Source organism: Sapajus apella, unplaced genomic scaffold (assembly GCF_009761245.1).
Source record: "Sapajus apella isolate SASKATOON/1434 unplaced genomic scaffold, GSC_monkey_1.0 scaffold2, whole genome shotgun sequence".
NCBI classification, from domain to species: Eukaryota; Metazoa; Chordata; class Mammalia; order Primates; family Cebidae; genus Sapajus; species Sapajus apella.
In genome coordinates, this window is record NW_022436942.1 from 7,543,904 (window position 1) to 7,565,688 (window position 21,785).

General features: G+C 35.3%; 2 protein-coding genes across 4 annotated transcripts in view; one reads left to right on the forward strand and one right to left on the reverse strand.

Moving 5' to 3' along the window:
* Positions 1-16,416, forward strand: part of RECQL (RecQ like helicase) — a 33,143-nt gene extending 16,727 nt beyond the window's left edge. Inside the window, exons 6-15 of one of the 2 annotated variants that reach the window (XM_032287705.1) lie at positions 2,219-2,417; positions 8,706-8,737; positions 9,544-9,625; positions 10,728-10,876; positions 10,967-11,084; positions 11,579-11,717; positions 13,039-13,130; positions 14,962-15,181; positions 15,518-15,647; positions 16,209-16,413. In XM_032287705.1, coding sequence (XP_032143596.1) covers positions 2,219-2,417; positions 8,706-8,737; positions 9,544-9,625; positions 10,728-10,876; positions 10,967-11,084; positions 11,579-11,717; positions 13,039-13,130; positions 14,962-15,181; positions 15,518-15,647; positions 16,209-16,361 — 1,314 coding nt within the window. In that variant the 3' untranslated portion in view covers positions 16,362-16,413. Of the gene's footprint in view, positions 1-2,218; positions 2,418-8,570; positions 8,738-9,543; positions 9,626-10,727; positions 10,877-10,966; positions 11,085-11,578; positions 11,718-13,038; positions 13,131-14,961; positions 15,182-15,517; positions 15,648-16,208 lie in introns of both variants that reach the window. The other variant, XM_032287699.1, reaches the window with a different exon arrangement.
* Positions 15,362-21,785, reverse strand: part of PYROXD1 (pyridine nucleotide-disulphide oxidoreductase domain 1) — a 32,081-nt gene continuing 25,657 nt past the window's right edge. Inside the window, exons 10-12 of one of the 2 annotated variants that reach the window (XM_032287717.1) lie at positions 21,155-21,277; positions 18,620-18,757; positions 15,362-17,722 (exon numbers count right to left, since the gene is read on the reverse strand). In XM_032287717.1, coding sequence (XP_032143608.1) covers positions 17,474-17,722; positions 18,620-18,757; positions 21,155-21,277 — 510 coding nt within the window. In that variant the 3' untranslated portion in view covers positions 15,362-17,473. The remainder of the gene's footprint in view (positions 17,723-18,619; positions 18,758-21,154; positions 21,278-21,785) is intronic. The other variant, XM_032287721.1, reaches the window with a different exon arrangement.

Consider the following 21,785-nt stretch of genomic DNA (forward strand, 5'->3'; position numbering starts at 1 on the left):
TTGATCGATATACCCATAGGTTCCCTTTATCTCTTTTATATTTCCTGTGGAAATTCTTTGTTGAAGAAACCAGTTTAATTGTCCTGTATCTTTCTGCATTTTCCTGATTGCATCCTTGTGGTGTTTTTTTCTTTTTCTTTTTCTTTTTCAGTTCTGGGGTACATGTGCAGGATATGCAGGTTTGTTAACATAGGTAACTGGTTCCTTTTAAGTTAGATCTAAAAGGATCCTTATTGTATTTGGAATTTTTCTTTTTTCTTTTCTGTTTTTTTTTTTTTTATTATTATTCTTATTGTGGTATCACTCAAGCGGTACATAGTGCCTGGTTATTTTTTTGTGATGCTAAGCATCAGTGGGTTCAAGTGATGTCTGCCTGATCTCTGATTATTAGCTTTTCATCTAGTGGTTTTAGCAGTCACTGAGAGCCACACTGAGAGCCATGATTTCATTAGGGAGGTGCAAAATGGTGATATCTAATTCTGTCACTCTTTCTTCATATATTAGCTACATGTTTTCTATAAAAATAAACTTTTCCTTATTAACTCTTTGTATGATGAAAGTGCTTGATTTTTTCCCCTTTCTTTACCAGTTTTCAGAAAGAGTTGGTTTTCTAGCATTCTCCAAAGGTGGTCAACAAGATTTTTAAGTTTTTTTTTCCCCCCCAAGTATTGTTATAAACTTATAAGTTTTCACGTATTATATAATATGGGGCCAGGCATGGTGGCTCATGTCTGTAATCCCAGCACTTTGGGAGGTCAAGGTGAGCAGATCACCTGAGGTCAGGAGTTTGAGACCAGCCTGACCAACATGGAGAAACCCTGTCTCTACTAAAAATACAAAATTAGCCGGGCATGGTGGTGCATGCCTGTAATCCCAGCTACTTGGGAAGCTGAGGCAGAAGAATCATTTGAACCCAGGAGGCAGGGGTTGCGGTGAGCTGAGATCATGCCATTGTACTCCAGCCTGAGCAACAAAAGTGAAACACTGCTCAAAAAAATATGTGTGTGTGTGTGTCCTTGGGCAGTGAGAGCCTCTTTAAGTTGGTTCCTGAACCTTTTCCCTTAACGCCGTTGCTTCTGCTCCTTGCTTCCTTTCATATAAGATAATCCATGTTCGTTTTTTATGTATTTCCTGCCCAGACCTGGAGTCAGCCATACCTCAAAGAATCCCTGGTTCCTTTAGTTTACCCATATATTTTTGTTTTATTTAAACTCCATGGGTCATTCTATTATAATTGCTTCTTCATTCAACAAAATGAATCTTTGGAGAAAACTACCTCCTAATAATGTACTTCTTAAAACTGAAAAAGAAAGTGATAGTAATAGAAAGGAGTTTAGACAGTTGCAGATAATTACAAGTTCATGATATATCACTACTACTTGAAAAGTTGGAGAGAGAAAAAAAGAACATCTGTGTCCTAGAATATATCTAGGAGTTAACAAACTGCTTCTTTTCTATGATGAAGGCAGTTTGACTCTCTGTCCTATTCACTGGCATGTTTTTACATTTTTTGATCCTCTTTAGGTTAGAAGGAAAAAAATGACATCTAATGTGCTAAGTATTATATAGAATTGTATTAAAGTACTAAGAACCTAGTACTGTTACGTTTTAAGATTTATTATTATTATCTTAATTTAATGAGTTTAAATGAAAGTTGCCAGGAAAATTTATGTCTTAAAAAAAAAAAAATTTAATGAGTGATACTTTATGAAGCCCCGTGGTCTTTATAGTGAAATGGAGATTAAAAGATTTGATGGCATCATGTAAGTAGTTAATAAATAATAAATTTTGTTCACGTAAATAAAAGGATTATAAATATAATGATAAAATTAATAAAACCTACCTTTATACCCATAACAATTTTACCTAGCTTACATTTTAGAATACATTATGAACAATTTAGAATTATACCTTCATAGAATAAATGCTGTTCATTGGAGTATCTTTTCATGTTAATTTATTTTTGTTCTTTTTGTCAAGTGAGGTTTTTTTTCCATCAATGATGTAAATATTAGTAAATAACTAGAATGCTATTTACACAGCTGCCATGATGTTTAGCACTGAGACATGGTTTCAGTTTTAATGAAGTAAGCATCTGCTCCTAAAAGAGCCGAAGGCTATTATTGCTTTGGAGAAATGAATGTTTTCATTTACCATCTAGTGTTTCAGCCTGCTAGCTTGGTTTTCCTATCATTGTGTCTATTTTTTCTTTTAATAGGAGCATGTTAAATGGGTTCATGCTGAAATGGTAAATAAAAACTCCGAGTTAAAGCTGATTTATGTGACTCCAGAGAAAATTGCAAAAAGCAAAATGTTTATGTCCAAACTAGAGAAAGCCTATGAAGCAAGGAGATTTACTCGCATTGCTGTGGATGAAGTTCACTGCTGTAGTCAGTGGGGACATGATTTCAGACCTGGTATGTATGTTTTATCTGGAAAACTTTTTGATGTCAGAGACTCTGTCCTTACTCAGCTTGGCATGATGGAAATCTCTGCTTCTATTACAATCATCCTCAAGTAGTTACACGTTGAATATCCCTTATCCAGAATGCTTGGAACCAAAAGGGTTTAAATTTTGTATTTTTTCGGATTTGGGATGATCAACCTGTATTACTCATTTTAATCTTGTCTCATTATGAGGAGGACTAAGAGGCAGAATCTTTAGTTTCACTCCCCGCTGTAATATGCTTAATTGCTTTTGTCCTTGGACACATATGTTTGCTAGCCAGTAGTGGACATCTTTGTGGCATTTATGACATCTAGGTATTCCTGCACATTTGTTGAAGAATTTGCATCTGCTTCAAAGTTGTCATCTTTAGTCATCATTCCCAGGGGGTCTTTTCAGCACCCACATACAACTCCTCAGCATTAAACTTTGGTGAGATATTTTAGTGACCTTTTTCTTCATCCCACCACCTAATGCAATAGCCGTAGCCTGAAGTAAGTTACTCAGAATTGTTATATGCAAAAAAAGCCTTAAATTCAAAAATTCTTCTCCCTGGCTTCAACCTCTTTTCTTTCTGAAGCTTTCACGCTCATTAGGATCTGCTGGGTTCCTCCTTTAATCCCTGCTTATTTATCCAGACCCCTGTCCCTGCACAGTAATCACTCTTTTTCCCGTCCAGACTCTGCATTGTTGCCCCTGACTTCTGTTATATTTGCCCTGGACTGCCTGGCCATTTTTCCAGTCTGCTTCAGGTGTTGTGCCTGAGACTCTGGATCCATCTAGACTTCTGCTTTCTCATTCCTGTTGCTTGGCTACAAAACATTGTCAAAAAATAAAAATAAAAATTGCATAACTCAGTTCAGCTTTTCATTATCCTCAGTTATCCTTATACTTGTCCCTATTTCAACTCCTTTATACATTTCTTCCAACAAATGCTTCATATCATTAACTTTCTATTCAGGCCATAACTTGTACTTAGCAGATGCGCCACAGGAAATAGATGCCATCAGGTTTGAACTGCTCCTCTTTTTACTTTAAAACATTAGTAATCTTTTTTTTTTTTTTTAATTTCTTTTGTTAAGGCAGAAAAGACCACTGCTTTATAAGGGTAACCATGACCACTCCAGTGTCGTCCTTTCCTGCCTTTTTAAGATCTTGCACTGCCAAGTTCCTCACTCCTTCACCTTCAGTCTCTTTTGTCCTCTCCCTAAAAACAGAAAATAAACACCCTTCTGACTTTTGCACCTTTTTATGTTATTGTCCTCTTTCTGTTCTTTCTGTCACCATCAGACTGCTCAGCTTACCATCTCCAATGGACACCTTTATGGGCATTCTGAACTCATTGAATCATGCTTCTGCCACCACCATACTACTGAAACAGGTCATCAGTGACCCACCCCCAGTGGCTTCATCAGGTGGCCTATCTTCATTCCTCTTCTCACCTAGCTTCAATAACATTTTATACGTTCACCTTTCACCTTGCCACATTCTACTCCCTTGGCTACTGTACAGTAATGCTGTTCAATGTTTTCGTTTCCATTCTCACCTCCTTTGCTCTTCTTCTTTTCTTTTCTTTTTAAATATTAGTGTTCCCTAGGGTTCTGACCTCAGTCTTTACCCTTACATTTCTCCAGGGATAGTGAGCTTGTAGCCCTAAGACTGCATTCTCTACCTGCAGAATTATTATGGGCATTGCTTTTATTTATTTGTATATTTTAAATAGATTTAAATGCCTTAAACAGGATATATATACTCCTTTTAACTAAGGACCCCACTAAGGAGCTCTCTCTTTTTTTAATAGGTTGTTTCAGTATGACTTTTAGTGGCATATCCTTATTAAAATGAAATGCAATTGAAAATATGCAAAGAAAGGAAACTAGTTGAATTACACGATTTTGAAAAACTAGGAAAGTTTTGTTTTGGGGATTAGCCATAATTTTTGTACTAAACTTGTTCAGTGGTGTACATATCACTTCTGAGAGACAGACCAGTTCAGTGGCGAGAAATGGGCTTTGGAAGCAAATGACTAGGATGGGACCCCAAGCTGTACTCGTAAACAGCCTCGAAGAATTGTTGAAGTAAAACTCTGAAAGTTTTAGTTTTAACAGTAGTGATATGGCGATAATATATACCTATTTTATACATTTTGAAAAATAAATGAGATAGTATGGGCGGGGGCATAACTGCCTACCAAGTTAGCACCCGTTCGATACTAATTTCCTCTTCTCTTTTGCACCATAGTTTGATTTTATCCCCAAAATATCTTCTTTTATATTTATAAAAGATATATAAAAGATATATTTATAAAAGAAGATTTTGGGGATAAAATATATATAAAAGAAGACATTTGGGGATAAAACCAAACTATATATAATTATGTGTGTGTGTATATATATATATATATATATATATATATATATGGTACTTTAGGTTCTGAGGACCCACTATCTTAACCAGATAGCACCACTTCGTTGTTACCTGGTGGCCACAAGTTACCTAATTTGCGATTCTTGCCCTATTTTCAACCTAAGTTGTGTGATCAGTTATGATTGTTACCATTGCTTGTGTATTACCATGACTTTTGTTGTCTCTGTGGATCTGCTGCCAAAGTGTAAATCATTATTCCCATATCTAATTATCTAACTTCTAAACTTTAAATTTATACTCTTAATTGCTTATCAGAAATGCCTGTCTAAATTAGCATGAACAGAATTAAATTCCCCCAAAAGAATGCTCTTTTTCTTCTCTTCTGCAACTGGGAGCCATTATTTTCCCCATAATTTTACTTGACTTTCTAACCAAAAACTTAATTTTCTTCGCCTTTCCTTTCTCCCTTCTCCTTTCTACTCCCAAGCAATTTCCCTTTCAGTCTTCTCTGTCTAGAAAATCATCTGCTTACTCACACATTTGCTGAAGCCAAAATTTTAGCAGTTATCTTTATCATTTAAGTTCCAGTCAGGAGACAGTTATTTGAACAGAGAGAATTTTTTTTATAAAGAATTGTGAACTAGGTAAAAAGTAGCTAAGTAGATAACTGAAAAAGTAAAAAAAGAAGCTAAGATATCATGGAGTTAAACACTGGAAGAAGCAACTACCATCTGTAAGGCTGGGAGAACAGGAAGAAAAGATGGAAACCAATAAGACTTAGAAACTTAAAGGAGAGGCCTTGTGGAACTGAGCTCCCTGGCGCTGGAGTCTCTTGGTACAGGCAGAGGTGGGGTACATCTTTGATAAAGCTGGTTCTCCATAGGCTGAAAAAACTGCCAACTGTATGTAGTTGCTCTTAAGGAAAGACCGCGCTGCTGCAGGGATGAGAAGCCTTGTGGGGTGACAGTCACAGGACACAAGCAAGCCTACAGGAAGCATTTAGGGAGGAGATAGGCATGGAGTCTTCCATCCAGGACCAGCAGGCAAAGCTGATGTGTAATGTGCAGAGTCCTTGGCGCAGCATCCCAGAACAGAGAATAGAAGGGTAGAGCTAGATATGAGGAAAAACATAATGGATGACACACCATCCTTGATTTACCCTCCCTTTGCAGATCCAGTCCACCACTAAGTGTTGTCAGCTCTACCTCTAAAATGAATCTCAAGTTTGCCTACTCTTCATGTACCTGCGTCTTACATAGTCAAGCTCCTTTCCACTGGTCTACTGCAGTAGCTTCCTACGTAGTCTTTGATTCCAGTCTTACCCTTTTTGTTCATTCTCCACAGAGCAATCAGTGATATTTTCTAAATTTAAATCAAGTCATGTTACTTCCCTGAAACTACCCAGTAGCTACTGTGTACTTAGAATAAAACTCATGAGTTTTTAAATGGGGCCTGTAGGGTAATATGTGATTTGCTCCCATCTATCTACCTGATTTCCTGTTCTTCTTCTCTTACTCCTTAAGCCACAGCTATACTGGGCCTACCATTATGAGCATTTATACTCTCTAATGGCATATTTATTGGTTTACTCTTTGTATTGTCTTGTTTCTTTGCTTGAACTATAGCCACATTTGCATGGCATTTTTGTCTTGTTCATCTAACTATCTTCAGTGTCTTCATTTATTTCATGCTAGACTTATCCATTCATCAACAGATAAATGTTTGTCTATTGTCTAGATAAATCTAGCATGAGATAAATCTCTCCCTCCTCCTTGCCACCTCCATATCCCAGTAGTCACTAGGACCTGTAGGTTCTGTCTTTTTACTCTTTGTGATTTATCCTTAATGTCATGCCTTATTTTATATTCTGCATTGTTTGTTTTCTCATCTGTGACTGCCATCATTTCAGTGGTTTTCCTTCAATGTTTTGTCTATTCCAGTCTATATTTTGTACTGTCACCAAAAGATGATTTATGATACATAGGTCTTTAAAAATTATTTGATGGGCTGGGTGCGGTGGCTCATGCATGTAATCCCAGCACTTTGGGATGCCGAGGCCGGCAGATCACCTGACGTCAGGCATTTGAGACCAGCCTGGCCAATATGGCAAAACCCCATCTCTTCTAAAAATACAAAAATTAGCTGGGTGTGGTGGCACACACCTGTAATCCCAGCTACTTGGGAGGCTGAGGCATGAGAATTGCTTGAACCCGGGAGGCGGGGTTGCAGTGAGCCAAGATTGCGCTACTGCACTCCAGCCTGGCAACAGAGTGAGACTCCATCTCAAAAAAAAAATAAAATAAAATTACATGATGACTCTTCATTTCCTATAGGATAAAGTCTTAGCTTAAAATCAACTGGCCAAATTGTTCATAGTTTTACTTAAACCTGCCTTCTACATAACAGTCTGAGTCAGGGTTCAGGCCAGGAAGCAGAGTCACGATGAATGTTGTGGGATAACAGTTTTACTATAGGAAGCAGACCTTGCACAGTTGTGGGAGGAACCAGGGAAGTGAAGGTCTGAAGAGGGGAGTTGGAGGATTAAAGTAATGACTGATACCTGAGTGCTGGTGCAGGAGGATGAGGCAGAGCCTGTAGGGAAATCTGCTGCTGGCATGTGCAGTGGCAAAGGGGACCCTTTAGGGGAAGTTCATGGAAAGGTCTCTGGTAAGCTACTTCCTCTGAGTAGATATTGCCTCTGTGGGTCTGCTGTTGATTTGCAAGGCCTGCAGTTGGAAGGAAGATTTGAATGAGGAGTGGAAGAGAACTAGGATGACCCAGAACTGGCTGAGCACTTCTGCATCTGTCCATCGTCCTCTCTGCTTATAAAGACCTTGAAGGAGTAATATTAGCTGGTTCACTTCTGCCACCAAATCTTGCACAATCCCTCTTTTGGGTCAGCTCTAACTTGGAATAGGGAAGAGATTCTGGGAAATGAAATTCCCAGCTTAACGGATTGAAGAATGAATCCGTCCACCACAACACTCTGTGAATTAGCCCCAATGGACTGCTTGCTGTTATCTGAACATACTAATTTCATCCCAATGTATTTGCAGCGTATATGCTGTTTTCTCTGTGTGATGTTCGTCTCTTCCGAGTGAACTTTGCTCGTTCTCTTAAGACACAGCTCAAGTATTATCTCCTTGAAATCTTTAGTTCCCAGGTGGCTGCTTTGTCCTCTGTGTTTTCATAGTAGTCCCCTACTTAGCATGTAAGCAATTTCTACCACATTTCTTTTTCACTTTCCTCCAAATAGTTTAAGTACTTAAGGGAGATTCAGAACAATTTATCTAGTGATTTAGATGTATATAACAAGTTCGAGCCTAGAATGGTTTCTGAGAAATAGGTTATATACAAAGCAGTGCTGCCCTTAGCAAGCGTTTTTTGGTCTAAGACACTAGGTATTAGCAGGGTTTGTCTGATGGCCTCCTTTATCTTTTGTTGTAATAAATGCAAACATTAGCTATACCCGCTGTCTCTTGAGTCCACTGTTCAGCAGGAGTAGGTCAATGCATAGCTTGATGGACTATTGAGTGATCCCTCTCTTTAACATCTCCTTTCTACCTGTGACCAAGAATAATGTCTGAAATAAAGTGTAATAAAGCATGCCTATCAAAGAGGCTAACACAGAACTGCAGATTTCCTGCTACAGATAGCTGTGGAAATAAAATCATAGTAGTCATTGATTATCTGCATAATGTTAAAACATGTAATTTACTCTAATTCTTAAGGGATAAGGGCCACTTTGTTTTTTCAGATTATAAGGCACTAGGCATCTTAAAGCGGCAGTTCCCTAATGCATCACTAATTGGGCTGACTGCAACTGCAACAAACCACGTTTTGACGGATGCTCAGAAAATTTTGTGTGTTGAAAAGTGTTTTACATTTACAGCTTCTTTTAATCGGCCAAATCTGTATTATGAGGTATGTAACTTTTATGTCGATTCATTACTTTCTTGAAGAATTATAGCAGAAAGGTTCTACCTTTATATTATGCTTGTTTACATGAGCAACAGTTAAGTACTTACAAAAATTTTTAACATTAGGAGGTAATCATAAGCAGATTCTGTAATTAGGCTTCATTCCTATATATTTTGCTACATAATCCTTTGTTAGGTTAAATGGAAGACACTCTTCCTGGGTGATACTTTTTATAAAATACATGAGTAAGTCACATATCTTTATTACATTTCTGTCTCCTCTCTTCTTGTGTAAAGATGGGAAGAAAGGATAGAGTGATAACCTAATAACATCTCTGTTCAAATTAATTTCTAAGTAATAGAAGTATTAATATGCCATTAAAGATTTGCCAATTCTATTTAGATTTTATTTGGTAAACTTGAAAATAAAAATAACGTAAGAGCTGTCTTTCCTTTCTTTTTAAACCCGTTTAAGAATAGATTGAATATTTTTTGGAGTTTTCATTAAAGAGTTATTTATGTTATGGTTTGTTTTTATAAAAGTGGCATCATAAAATAAAAGTCTTCATCTTTACAAGTTATTCACTGCTCATGCACTTGCTCTTCTCTGGTAACTTAAAAAAATAAAGATCAAGAAGAGAGTCTGGGAGGTAGAACAGATGAGTCAGATGGGTTGAGTCATATGAGTAGGTGAGAGAGTAATAGAAAAACACTATGCTCATGAAAGAACCGCATCTTGAAAGTTGTAAGTAGACAGCCTCTTGGATGGTGCTCATTCATTTACTTTTTAGTAAGTTAAGTTTTTTTCAGGTTCGGCAGAAGCCCCCAAACACTGAAGATTTTATTGAGGATATTGTAAAGCTCATTAATGGGAGATACAAAGGGCAATCAGGTAATATAAAAACAAACCAACTTTGGCAACAGAGATAACTTTCAAAAAGTGACTTAATATTATACTGATAATTACACTGATAACTGAATAACACCAAAAAAATACTGTATGGCAGAAGATAATTGAAAATGTGTGATAAAATTAATTCACTTGATGATCTTAGAAACTGGGTGAGACATTTGCTTATGCCACAGATTATGAGTCATAAAATTGCCTGATTTATTTTTGCTTATTTACACTTGCCTTAGAATAGACCTGATGACTTAATGTTAATTATCAACAGCACATATTTAGTAAGTACCCACTGTGTTCAAAATAGTGGATTAAGCAACTGATGTTCTAAAAGGATAGAAAATATACTCCCTTATAGTGAAGGACTCATTAAAGCAATAAGTAAATCCAGTAGTGTATATACTGAATAGATTAAGCACACATGGAGTTGTGAGTATATATACATGGTTTTCTAGGTTTAATGACTAGACAAGTATTACTAAAGCAAAGAATTTGTGTAAAAGTAGCCTTTTAAACTGTTCTATAGGTTTTCAGTAGGTAGTAGTGGGTGTCCTGGGTAAAAGGAGTTCTAGGGTCAAATAAATTTGAGAACAGTTGCAGGTATTTATTCTGGCTGGACATTCACAGGGTGTATCAGCAAATCACAGGGTGTATCAGAAGCTCTGACCATCCCTGAAAATAAAGAGAGACACCCATTTAACTTTGTTGAATGCAATGTTCTTCAAATTAATTTGCATGCAAATTAACCTAAAAGAGCCCAAAATTAATTTGAAGAGCACTGCATTCATGGCACATTTGTTAGCATCTTACAGACATCAGTTTGAGAAATACTGTGAGATAACATTAAAGAGAGAAAAGAGATAATGGGAAGGAAAACTGATGGCTCAGGGCTCATTTCTTCTTTAAAGTATGCTGGTGATCAAATCTGGAATTATACCAAAATCGATATATGCAGAAGTCCTTGAAATTTTTCATTATTCTTTTTTTCCTTCTGTGCATTGTATTAATCAATGTCCCGAATGTGTGTGTTGAAAATTATCTTCCAGGAATATACCATATATATCTAACAAATGTACGTATTTTACTACAGGGATCATATACTGTTTTTCTCAGAAAGACTCTGAACAAGTTACCGTTAGTTTACAGAATCTGGGAATTCATGCGGGTGCTTACCATGCCAATATGGAACCAGAAGATAAGACCAAGGTTCATAGAAAATGGTCAGCCAATGAAATTCAGGTTAGGTATATATCTTCCATGGAAGCCTAATTTACCTTTAAAGTCTTTAAACTTGATTTAATTAACTGATAAAATGTTAAAATATTTCAGGTAGTAGTCGCAACTGTTGCATTTGGTATGGGAATTGATAAGCCAGATGTGAGGTTTGTTATCCATCATTCAATGAGTAAATCCATGGAAAATTATTATCAAGAGAGTGGACGTGCAGGTATGTAGGACTCAAATCGAGAAGTACTTTTTTTTAAGAAAGCTTTTCCCAAAAGCATATTACAAATGTTTAATAAGTCTGTATATTTAACCTTTACTGGATAGTATTTTTAGAACCGTATTTTTAGCAGTTTTACACTTACTTGCATATGGAGAAACTTTTACTTATGTTCTGTTGTTATCTGAATTGTTTCTTCTTATGTGTGTTAATTTGATGTTTATCTTTGCCTCCTGAATTTTTAATTACTGGTTTCACATCTATAGCTTAACTGGATTATCGACACATATTTTAACTTAGTAAAGCTGATTATTGATGTCTCTTTAGAGTTCTTTTTTTTTTTTAATTTGAGGGTACCCATTACAAATTAACTTCTACATCTCTAAAATTTCCAGATGTGGTATAAAACATTGCCTTGCTAATTTTACATATATCATTTTTGTGTATTTTGAATTTTTCAAAGTAATTCCACAATCTCAAGGTTTCTGACACCACAGGTCGAGATGACATGAAAGCAGACTGCATTTTGTACTATGGCTTTGGTGATATATTCAGAATAAGTTCAATGGTGGTGATGGAAAATGTGGGACAACAGAAGCTTTATGAGATGGTGTCATACTGTCAAAACATAAGCAAGTAAGCCACATACCTTTTTATAACTTCTCTCAGTTAAAGCAAATATGAAAGTGTATGACATCATTTCATCATTTTTTAGTTCTTACTAAATACATTGGTGAAACACCAAAGTGCAGGTCCATAAAAGCAGATGTTGGCGGGTAGGAACCAGTACATCATCTATATTATCTGCCTTAATTCAAGGAAAGATGTCCTAAATTTGAGAGCTAATTCTCCAAAACTACTTTTTTAATTGAAGGTTTTTGAGGCATATGGATAGCAAGTTGAAGCGTTTTTTTTCTGTGGCACTGGTATATAGTTCCATGCTTTAATAATTTTGAAAAGGTCTATAGTTAAGATAGGAATTTTGAGAATCCAGCTCAGTAATGTGCCATTCTTCCAGCTCATGTGTTAATGAAATACCAAATTTCTCCTTAAGAAGTAAGTTTAAATCTACTTAGGGTGGCTTTAGACTACATAGCTTCCTGAAAGCTTTTTGTCATAGTTATCTTTGTGCTCTTATTGCCTGTCACAAGAAGTACTCAGAAATGTTGAGGTGGTAAACAGCAGCCAGTGATGGAAATGTTGTTTCTTTCCAATAGATGCTACAATAATCTAGTTAAAAGAAATGAGAAAATGAAAATGTCTTTAAAAGCCCAGTGTATTCTCATGAAGCGTATTTTAAGGTTTCAATTCAAATATTTCTACTTTAAAATATAAGAAACTATTTTGCTGTCACGAATATTCTCCTAATAGTTGTAAAACTTTGAATTTAAAAGTGGAACTCAGACAATTTCTTAAACAGTGTTTATCAAGAATATACAGGGAAAAATCATATGTGGGGGCACATATGAAAGTATATCACATCATTTCATCACTTTTAAGTTCTTACTAAATACATTGATGTAATTAGGACATGAACACAAAGATGTTCATGTCCTAATTCCTAAGCTGTATATTACCTCACATGGCAAAAAGAATTTGGAGTTGCACATGGAATTAAGGCTCTTCATTAGCTGATCTTAAAGTAGGGAGATCATTTCGGATTATCAGAGTGAGCCTAATGTAATCACAAGGGTCCTTAAATTTGGAAGAGGCAGAAGTGGTCAGATGAATGTGATGTAAAAAGAACTTGACACCTTGATTTTGATCCAGTGAAACCCACAGTACACTTCTAAACTACAGAAATGTAAGAATGAATTGTGTTTAAGCCACTAAGTTTATGGTAATATTATGGCAGGTATAAGAAGCTAATACTATATATAATTGTGTAATCTGAAATAGAGATTCTTAAAACCTTATTATATCCTTTAGTAATTTGTATCTTTAAATGTGTTTGCAGATGTCGTCGTGTGTTGATGGCTCAACATTTTGATGAAGTATGGAACTCAGAAGCATGTAACAAAATGTGTGATAATTGCTGTAAAGACGTTGGTGAGTTTGTTTTGTATACCTTTGTTGGCTAATATAGTCATATACTACCTAGTGACGGGGAAATGCATCCTTAGGTGATTTTGTCTTTGTGCAGACATCGAAGTGTACTTACATAAACCTAATGGTATAGTCTCCTGGGTTATATAGTATAGCCTATTGATCCTAGGCTACCAGTCTGTACCATGTGCTACTGCACTGCTATCGGGGAACTGTAACACAATGCTAAGTATTTGTGTATCTAAACATAGAATAAGTACAGTAAAAATATGGTATTATAATCTCTTGGCACCACTGTCATGTACATGGTCCATCACTGACCAAAACATGATATGGCACAAAACTGTATACAGAGCTAGGACATGAGAGAAATATTAGACTTCCCAATGGATTTAAAAGATTAAAGTGTGTATCAGATTTTCCAGAATTAAACATATCAACATAAAGTTTTGAAACAAAGGTGAATAAAAGGAAAAGTCATATGTGTATGCACACATTTTATATTGCTATACTAAGGATGTGAAACTTTTAAGAAATGAAGGAAAATGTTTGAATTCTTCCGAATAGAAATGCTATTCTATAAGAAAAGGCTAACCATGTGATAATCTCTAATACTTTATAGTCACTAATTCGGAAGAAAATGTAGTGCAAAATAGAGATTATAGTGAATCATTTTTGATCCAGTTAATGGCTAGTCATAAGAGATTTACTTAAAATTCTTTTAAAGGTAGGAGATCAGCAGGACTTGTTTTCTGAGCATAGGTCACAACCCTGCTGATCAAAACAGGATCTGGTCAAAACAAGACGTAGCAAAGAAATTGGCCCAAAGCAGTTAGAACTAGAAAATATAATGCATTTGCATGCTGTAAGACACTCCACAGGCACCATGACAGTTTACAAATGCCATGACAATGCCTGAAAGTTACCTTACATGGTTCTTGGAACTCCCTACCCCTTTTCTAGAAGATTCATGAATAATCTGCCTCTTATTTAGCGTATAACTAAGGTGCATCTATAAACATAGCTAGCAAGCAATCGACAGTGCCACTCTGCCTTTGGGGTAGCCCTGTGCTATGGAGCTGTCATTTCCTGTATTTTATTGCTAATAAACTTGCTTTGCTTTCACTTTACTCTGATGGCTTGCTCTCAAATTCTTTCTTGCATGAAACTGGGAACCCTCCTGGGCTGAGTCCCAGTTTTGGGATTTGCCTGCATCATTTCAGCACTGTATTTTAACTTTTATTCATCTGTGTGTTGTATTTGAAGAGCTGGACTAGCCCCTCATATAAGACCTTACAGAGTTCTGATGCCTTGGTAGGTGGAGGCCACTACATTTTTAACTTTGCAGACAGAGAAATTTATGAGTTTATTAGACTATCTTATAAACTAACAAGAGTGTAAGATATAAATCGGAGTACTGGTCTCTTAACAATTGGGGATATCCGTTAAAGACATTCTTGTTGCTAAATCAGAGTGCACAGGAGCCTATACTGGAATAGACAGGCTCTCCTATAAAGCACACGTCTTAGTAACTTAATAATTACATCTGGCAGACACTTTCTGATTTCTAGAGTATATGGCAGGGCTTCTGATAACCGCTTTTTTTTTTTTTCAGTATCACTGTAAACCCCTCAATGTTTACAGAGACCATAACTTGGTCTAGTGACAGAGACTTGAGGAATAGCCTAGTCTTAATTCACAATACATTTAAAAATCAATGTTTAGGGTGCCTCACATTGATAACTAGCTTTAAACCAGTTTAACTAATTAAGATAGCCTATGCTTGCCCTCATTTCTAAATCCCAATTACCTCTTACCATTTGTTTTATTATAGCATTTGAAAGAAAGAATGTAACAGAGTACTGCAGAGATCTAATCAAGATCCTGAAGCAGGCAGAGGAACTGAATGAAAAACTCACTCCACTGAAACTGATTGATTCTTGGATGGGAAAGGGTGCAGCAAAATTGAGAGTAGCAGGTGTTGTGGCTCCCATACTTCCTCGTGAAGACCTGGAGAAAATTATTGCACACTTCCTAATACAGCAGTATCTTAAGTATGTATAAACCCATTTATTACCTTTCATGTTGTCTTTATGGCTGCTCCTTTTTTAACTGGAACAGAATAAATGCTTTTGCAGTTATTTTGTGTGAACTTTTAAATGCTATAGAAAAGAATTTACCTGAAAAACTCAAACCTTAATCACTATAAATCAAAAAAGAACAAAACTAAAATATTTTCTATACAGGTTATATTTGCATTCTTGTAAGTTTTATTATTTCAAGTCAATGTGTTACTAAAAAATTATTGCACATATAGTTATTTCTTTTATAAATTTGTTTTCTGTGATTCCTTCAAAAGCTTTCTTATTGTTGGCCTTTATTTTCTGCAGAGAAGACTACAGTTTTACAGCTTATGCTACCATTTCATATTTGAAAATAGGACCTAAAGCTAATCTTCTGAACAATGAGGCACATGCTATTACTATGCAAGTGATGAAGTCCACACAGAACTCTTTCAGGGTAACTGGCTATTAATTTTCAGTTTTATATATTTTAAAAAATATATTGAAGCCTATGGGATGCTTTTCTGGCATATCCCCCTAGGTCCAGTTGAACATAGGGAAAGTCAGTTTTCTGATTAGATTTCTGGGTATGGAAGAGAGAAAACTAGGCATTTCCCATCTCTTGGAATGTGAGGACTCCATTTTAGTATCTAATTTTGTTATGCACCCTGCTCTTATGGTATTGGTTGTGATTACTAATAGTTGAGAAGTCTGTTTCTGCTCTTCCATTGGTTAAAAACCACTGTTATAAACCAAATACTATCAAGTCTGCTAAAGCATGTCAGGTGCCATTGTGTCTAAGGATATTTGAGGTCTTTAGAACTTCTCTCACAATGTAGCCCCTTTTATTCAAAATAGAGCTCATATTCGAATGGAAATTTATAGGTAAAAAAACTAGACCCCTTGATACTTAAAAAATCAACTGATAAAGAATATTTTGAAATTTTTAATCTCATGAGAAACTGAATAGCTGAATTTTTATTTTACCAAAGTGCTTGCTTTGTTATTTTTTTTGTAGGTTGAATCATCTCAAACTTGTCAATCTGAACAAGGTGATAAAAAGATGGAGGAAAAAAATTCAGGTAACTTCCAGAAGAAGCCTGCAAACATGCTTCAGCAATCTGGCTCTAAGAATACAGGAGCTAAGAAAAGAAAAATTGATGATGCCTGAAGTGAATGTTACCAGATTTTCTAATTAAAGATGTTTATGCATGTATACACCATTATTTTTGTAGTTAGACAAAAGCTTAATTTTAAAAACCATTTCATTGATATTTTATAGATATGGATCTATATTTTCAGAGCTTATCTCTGAAGATTTAAACTTTTGAGAACTTTTGAAAATTAGAGATCATGAATTATATAATTTTCCAGTATAAAACAAGGGAAAATTTTATGTAAAACCCTTTAAAAGCAAAATATTTGAGAATAAGTTCATATATTTTTTTATGCCTTTATATATTAGCTGTATTTTTTCTTTTTATATAACTATCTTTTTGAAAGCAGTATTATACTGACAGAGGCTCATTAAATGTGAATGATGCTTTTAAGTTGAATATGTAGATTAGGGATGTCCAATCTTTTGGCTTCCCTGGGCCATACTGGAAGAAGAATTGTCTTGGGCTGCACATAAAATATTGCTAACACTAATGACAGCTGATGCGCTTAAAAAAAAAGTTTCAAGAAAATCTCATGTTTTAAGAAAGTTTATAAATTTGTGTTGGGCTGCATTCAAAGCTGTCCTGGGCTATATTAGGCCTGTGGGCTATGAGTTGGACAAGCCTGATGCAGATGATTTCAGGTTATAAAACCAGAAGTACAATTCAAACAAAAAAGGAGTAAGTCATCAATATAAAATATTAGCAAATGAGATATTGCTATATCTCAATTTAAGTAAAATAAAACCTATTTTAAAGTTCAAGAAACCATAGCCATATTTTGACATTTCACAAAGAATGGTTCTCGTCTACTAGTATACATTTTGGCTAAGTAGATAGATGATAACTTAGCTAAATTTGCTCCAAAGCTAAATCACAAGTAAACGTATTTATGTTTAAAACACAGAAATAAACAACTTAAGACTTTTTTTCTAAGCAGTCAGTATTGTATTGGAAAGATATATCTATAAATAAATTATTTGAACTTTCACTTATAATTTATCATTATCACTTCTGTAATTTTCAGTGTGGTCATCATTAACTCAGTGCAGTCATTCATTTTATTGACTTGTGATTTTTTTGGTGTCATTTGGAACATTATACAATTCTTGAAGAAATTCTATTTTCAGTCAAAATAATCTTCTATATCAATATTTGGATCTAGCAGATCTTCTCCATATGATGAAAGATTCATTTGGTTTAAAATTAGGTTTTCAAATGTTTCTTCTAAATCAGTTTCACCGATTAAGACAGCTCCCATCATTCGTCCATTTTGCATGACGACTTTGATGTATTCTTGCCCTTTGGTACATCTCAGCATTAATTCATGATCTGAACCTAAGCCCTGTGCGTTGTATTTTCCCAGCAGTACAACCTATATTTAAGGATAAAAAGGTTATTGTCATGAGTATCAAAAAGAAAATGTAATGGGTATTTTGTGCCATGTTAGAATAGTCAACAGAAAAATTATGCCACAAAATTTTGTAACTAAAAATGTTATTAGGGAGAGTCCCAAATAAAATGTTTGAATAGCATGCATTAATTCTACCGATGGCATTACCACACAATCTACACTGACATTAAAAAATTCTTATGAATATAGTCAAATATTAATGTTTAATATTTTTAACACAAAAAATATCTAGTGAATAGCGAGGTGATACTACCAATCTGTAGGAACATGAAAACTATACAGTGAATATATAAATATGTAGGAGGTAGACTACATTACCCTGGAGTCATGGTTTAAAGATTTAGCAAGGAACTGAATTAGATCTTTCACGAACTACTTAATTTCCCTGAGACTTATGAATATGTTTCTCCTTCTTTGTAAATTAGGGAGAAAAAAAAACTAACAACGACAAAAAAAACCCAAACGACCTTCATCAGAATACTGTAAAGAGGACTGAATAAGATAACACATACAGGAAAGCACTTGGTTTTTTTTTTTGAGTACGATAGCTGTTAGTTCCCTTCACAAAGAAAGGATGAATCGCAAGTAAAAGTTAAAAATGCACCAACAGCGAACAAATCTGGAGATAAATTTTTTTCCCTCTTAACTAAAATAGCATAGTGGTAAGGTAGATAATTATCAGATGATGAGGGATTGAGACTAGCAACAATACCAGGTATTGGTTTGTAAGAAATGAAAAATGCCATTTTTTGGTAAAATGATTAAAATCAAGTATGTTTTTATTTAAGTGAGATAATTAGATGATCTATCATAGTCATAAGACTAACAAGCAGCAAAGGCATTAATATGCTATCTTACCTTATAGTTAAAAAATTTTGTCACGTGAGCAAACAGTTCAAAGCTGAAATCCATGTCTATAGAGTCTCCTGAACTCTCTGCAGCCATGCACTTTGCTGCGTACCATCCCATCTGCCTAGCCTGGGTCCACAGCCTCATCTGAAATAACGAAAAAATGTTTTACAATGTCATTTTTTCATGATCATTATTTGAAAAATGTTATCTTAACCTTGTAAATTCACTTAAAGGAGTTAAATGACAGTCTGTCATCTTTGCCACAGAAGCCGTCACCAATGGACAACTAATCAGACTAATTTTTGGTATTATATCTAAATTACTGCCACTAAATTTAAAAGATGCTACCAAATCATACCAGTTTTAGTAGCATTTCTATTAAATACTATGAAACTATATTAAGCTATACCAGGTGAGAAAAAATGTTTAATTAACCAGTCCCTTTTTCAAAGTTTGTCATCACCATTAATAGAGAGGTCAAATTATCACTGAAGAACTTGTTCTATTTTTCAGCAACCTTCATTCTTATACACACATTAAGGTCTGCCATGCTGTTAACCTCAGTGGTCAGATTGTTGGTGCCTCACCCCAAGACAACATATATATTTCAGCAACTGATTCTGGGAAGTCATTTAAATTCTTTTGTATGACAGGATTAATTTATCCTCTATTGTATTTTTATTTAATTTCTACAAAGTTTTGAGACTCCCTGGTATAAAAGAACACTGACCTTGGGAGTCACAGTGGGTTTGAATATCAACTTATCTGCATGTATAACTTTTCTGAGCCTCAGTTCATTTACCTGAAACATAAACATAATACTACCTACTCTGTAACTATTGAGAAAATTAAATAGGTTAGCCTATAATAAGCAGTTGGTTTCCTTCTGCCTCTCTGTATGTGCATATGTACCTAATGCTGTCTTTTGTTTGCTGGAATAATATCATAATCATGGACATAAGCTTTAAGCATTTCTAGCAGAAGTGATGTAGTTTTTTTTTTTTCAATCTCCTCTCTGTAAACAAGGTATTATAGATTTGATGAAGTGAAAGGCAGTTTATGGCAAGGGATCAAAATAAACTGCATAGTAACAACTAGAGAACAGCTAATAGGAGTGGCCTGAAAGTTTGCATCTTGGACTGCATAAACTAATTAGTATCCTTATTGCTTGTGTAAGCTAAGAAATGGGGTCTATAAGGTGCACTCAAAACAAGGGACGCCTTTTTATTTTCGGATTTTTTTTCTCTCTTTCAGATTGTAACACATTAAAATATAATTACCCTAGAGAATTAAAAATGTTAAAAAAAACACACACACAAACTCCAGCTCTTAAAAATTTTTGATACTCTTGCCACAGAAATGACACAGAATGAGGCAGGTTAGAAACAGCAAGGGTGGAACCACTCTCTTATTATTGATGTCTCTACTGTCTGTAAGAACACAAAATGATGGTGCTGCCTTTTGAAATACTTATAGCTCTTCTACTACTACATACTGCATAGTTAATCTGAATGAATAATGTCCCTAACTGTGGAGCTGGTCTTTAACAAAGATAAATTTTGATGGGTTCCTTGATCTCAAACATCTACCTAGGTCTCTAGGTCTCTGCCCCTCCTCACACTTCTGGTCACTGTCTTTATCTTCCTCTGGTATTTTTGTTACACCATTAGAAGAAGGTAGGTAAAGCTATGATGATAGGGAAAAGTCTAGAGCCAGTTGGGACTTGTTCAGGCTCAGGAAAGGTGTTTACTATAGGAATTTTTTTTTTTTTTTTTTGAGACAGAGTTTTGCTCTTGTTGCTCAGGCTGGAGTGCAGTGGCACGATCTTGGCTCACTGCAACCTCCACCTCCCAGGTTCAAGCAATTCTGCCCCAGCCACCTGAGTAGCTGGGATTATAGGCGCGTACCACCACACCCAGCTGATTTTTTGTATTTTTAGTAGAGATGTGGTTTCATCATGTTGGTCAGGCTGGTCTTGAATTCCTGACCTCAGGTGATCCACCTGCCTTGTCCTCCCAAAGTGCTAGGATTACAGGTGTGAACCACTGCACTCAGCCAGGAACATTTTTTAGTAATAATTACCACAGGGACAGAATAGGATCGTGCAGGAATAGAATGCTTTATCTATATAATTTACAATCTTAGTAGTTTTGTTTTTTTAATCTAAAGTTGTGCTGTCCAACATGGTATTGGACACTAGACACATATAGCTATTTAAAGCTAATAAAAAGTAAGTAAAAATAAAAATTCAGTTCCTTGGTCACATTAACCACATTTCAAGTGATCATGTGACATACTGTGGCTACCTGACTGGATGGTACAGAATTACCAAGATACCATTATAATAATAACTTACCAAACAGGGAAAATTTTAGTTTTTTTTTTTTTTTTTTTTTTTTTTAAATATATATAACAACTCTGTGCTAGCTTCCTACTTAAGCAGAAATGTTGGAAAACCGGAAGTTGGATATATTAGTAACAACCGCTTTATTTTCAGGCAGAATCTCTGATAAAAACATATGGTCACATATGCTAGCTTACCTGCTGCCAGACTGGGCTCAGCTGCCAGGATGTAGTACAGATGTCACCAGCAGCATAGACATCAGGAAGGGATGTGTGCATATGATCATCCACTTTCAGGCCACCGTCTTCTCCTAGATCAAACTAAACAGTGTTCCTCATAAACTTAAGTGTTAAGAAAAATGAAACGTGATTTTTTCATTCTAAAGTAAAAGAACAAATTAAATTTTTACACTTCAGCATGCTCATCTTTAATGAGAAAATGAAAAATAGCCACAAAGTTTAGACACCTAAGCTGAATTTCCATGGATCAAATTCCAACTAAGATTGACTCACAAAATTCGTAGAGTTTCAACATGACAAGTATCCAATAACCATTTGACTACTCTACCCATAATCAAAAGAACATTCTTTTTTTTGTAAGCGTCAAGTGCTGAAAAGCGAAAAACACAAGATGGTTCTCTAAAAGAATCACTTTTGAGAAGTCACGAGAGGTGTCAGTCTCTTACCAACATTTAGATAAATAAGTTGTAAATTATGAACCATTACTATGACACTTATACCAGGATGTAACTATGTAAGGATTTTAAACAGTAAAAAATACTGTAAATCAAGACAATGTTATAACCAAATTGTTTTCAACCATGTGAAG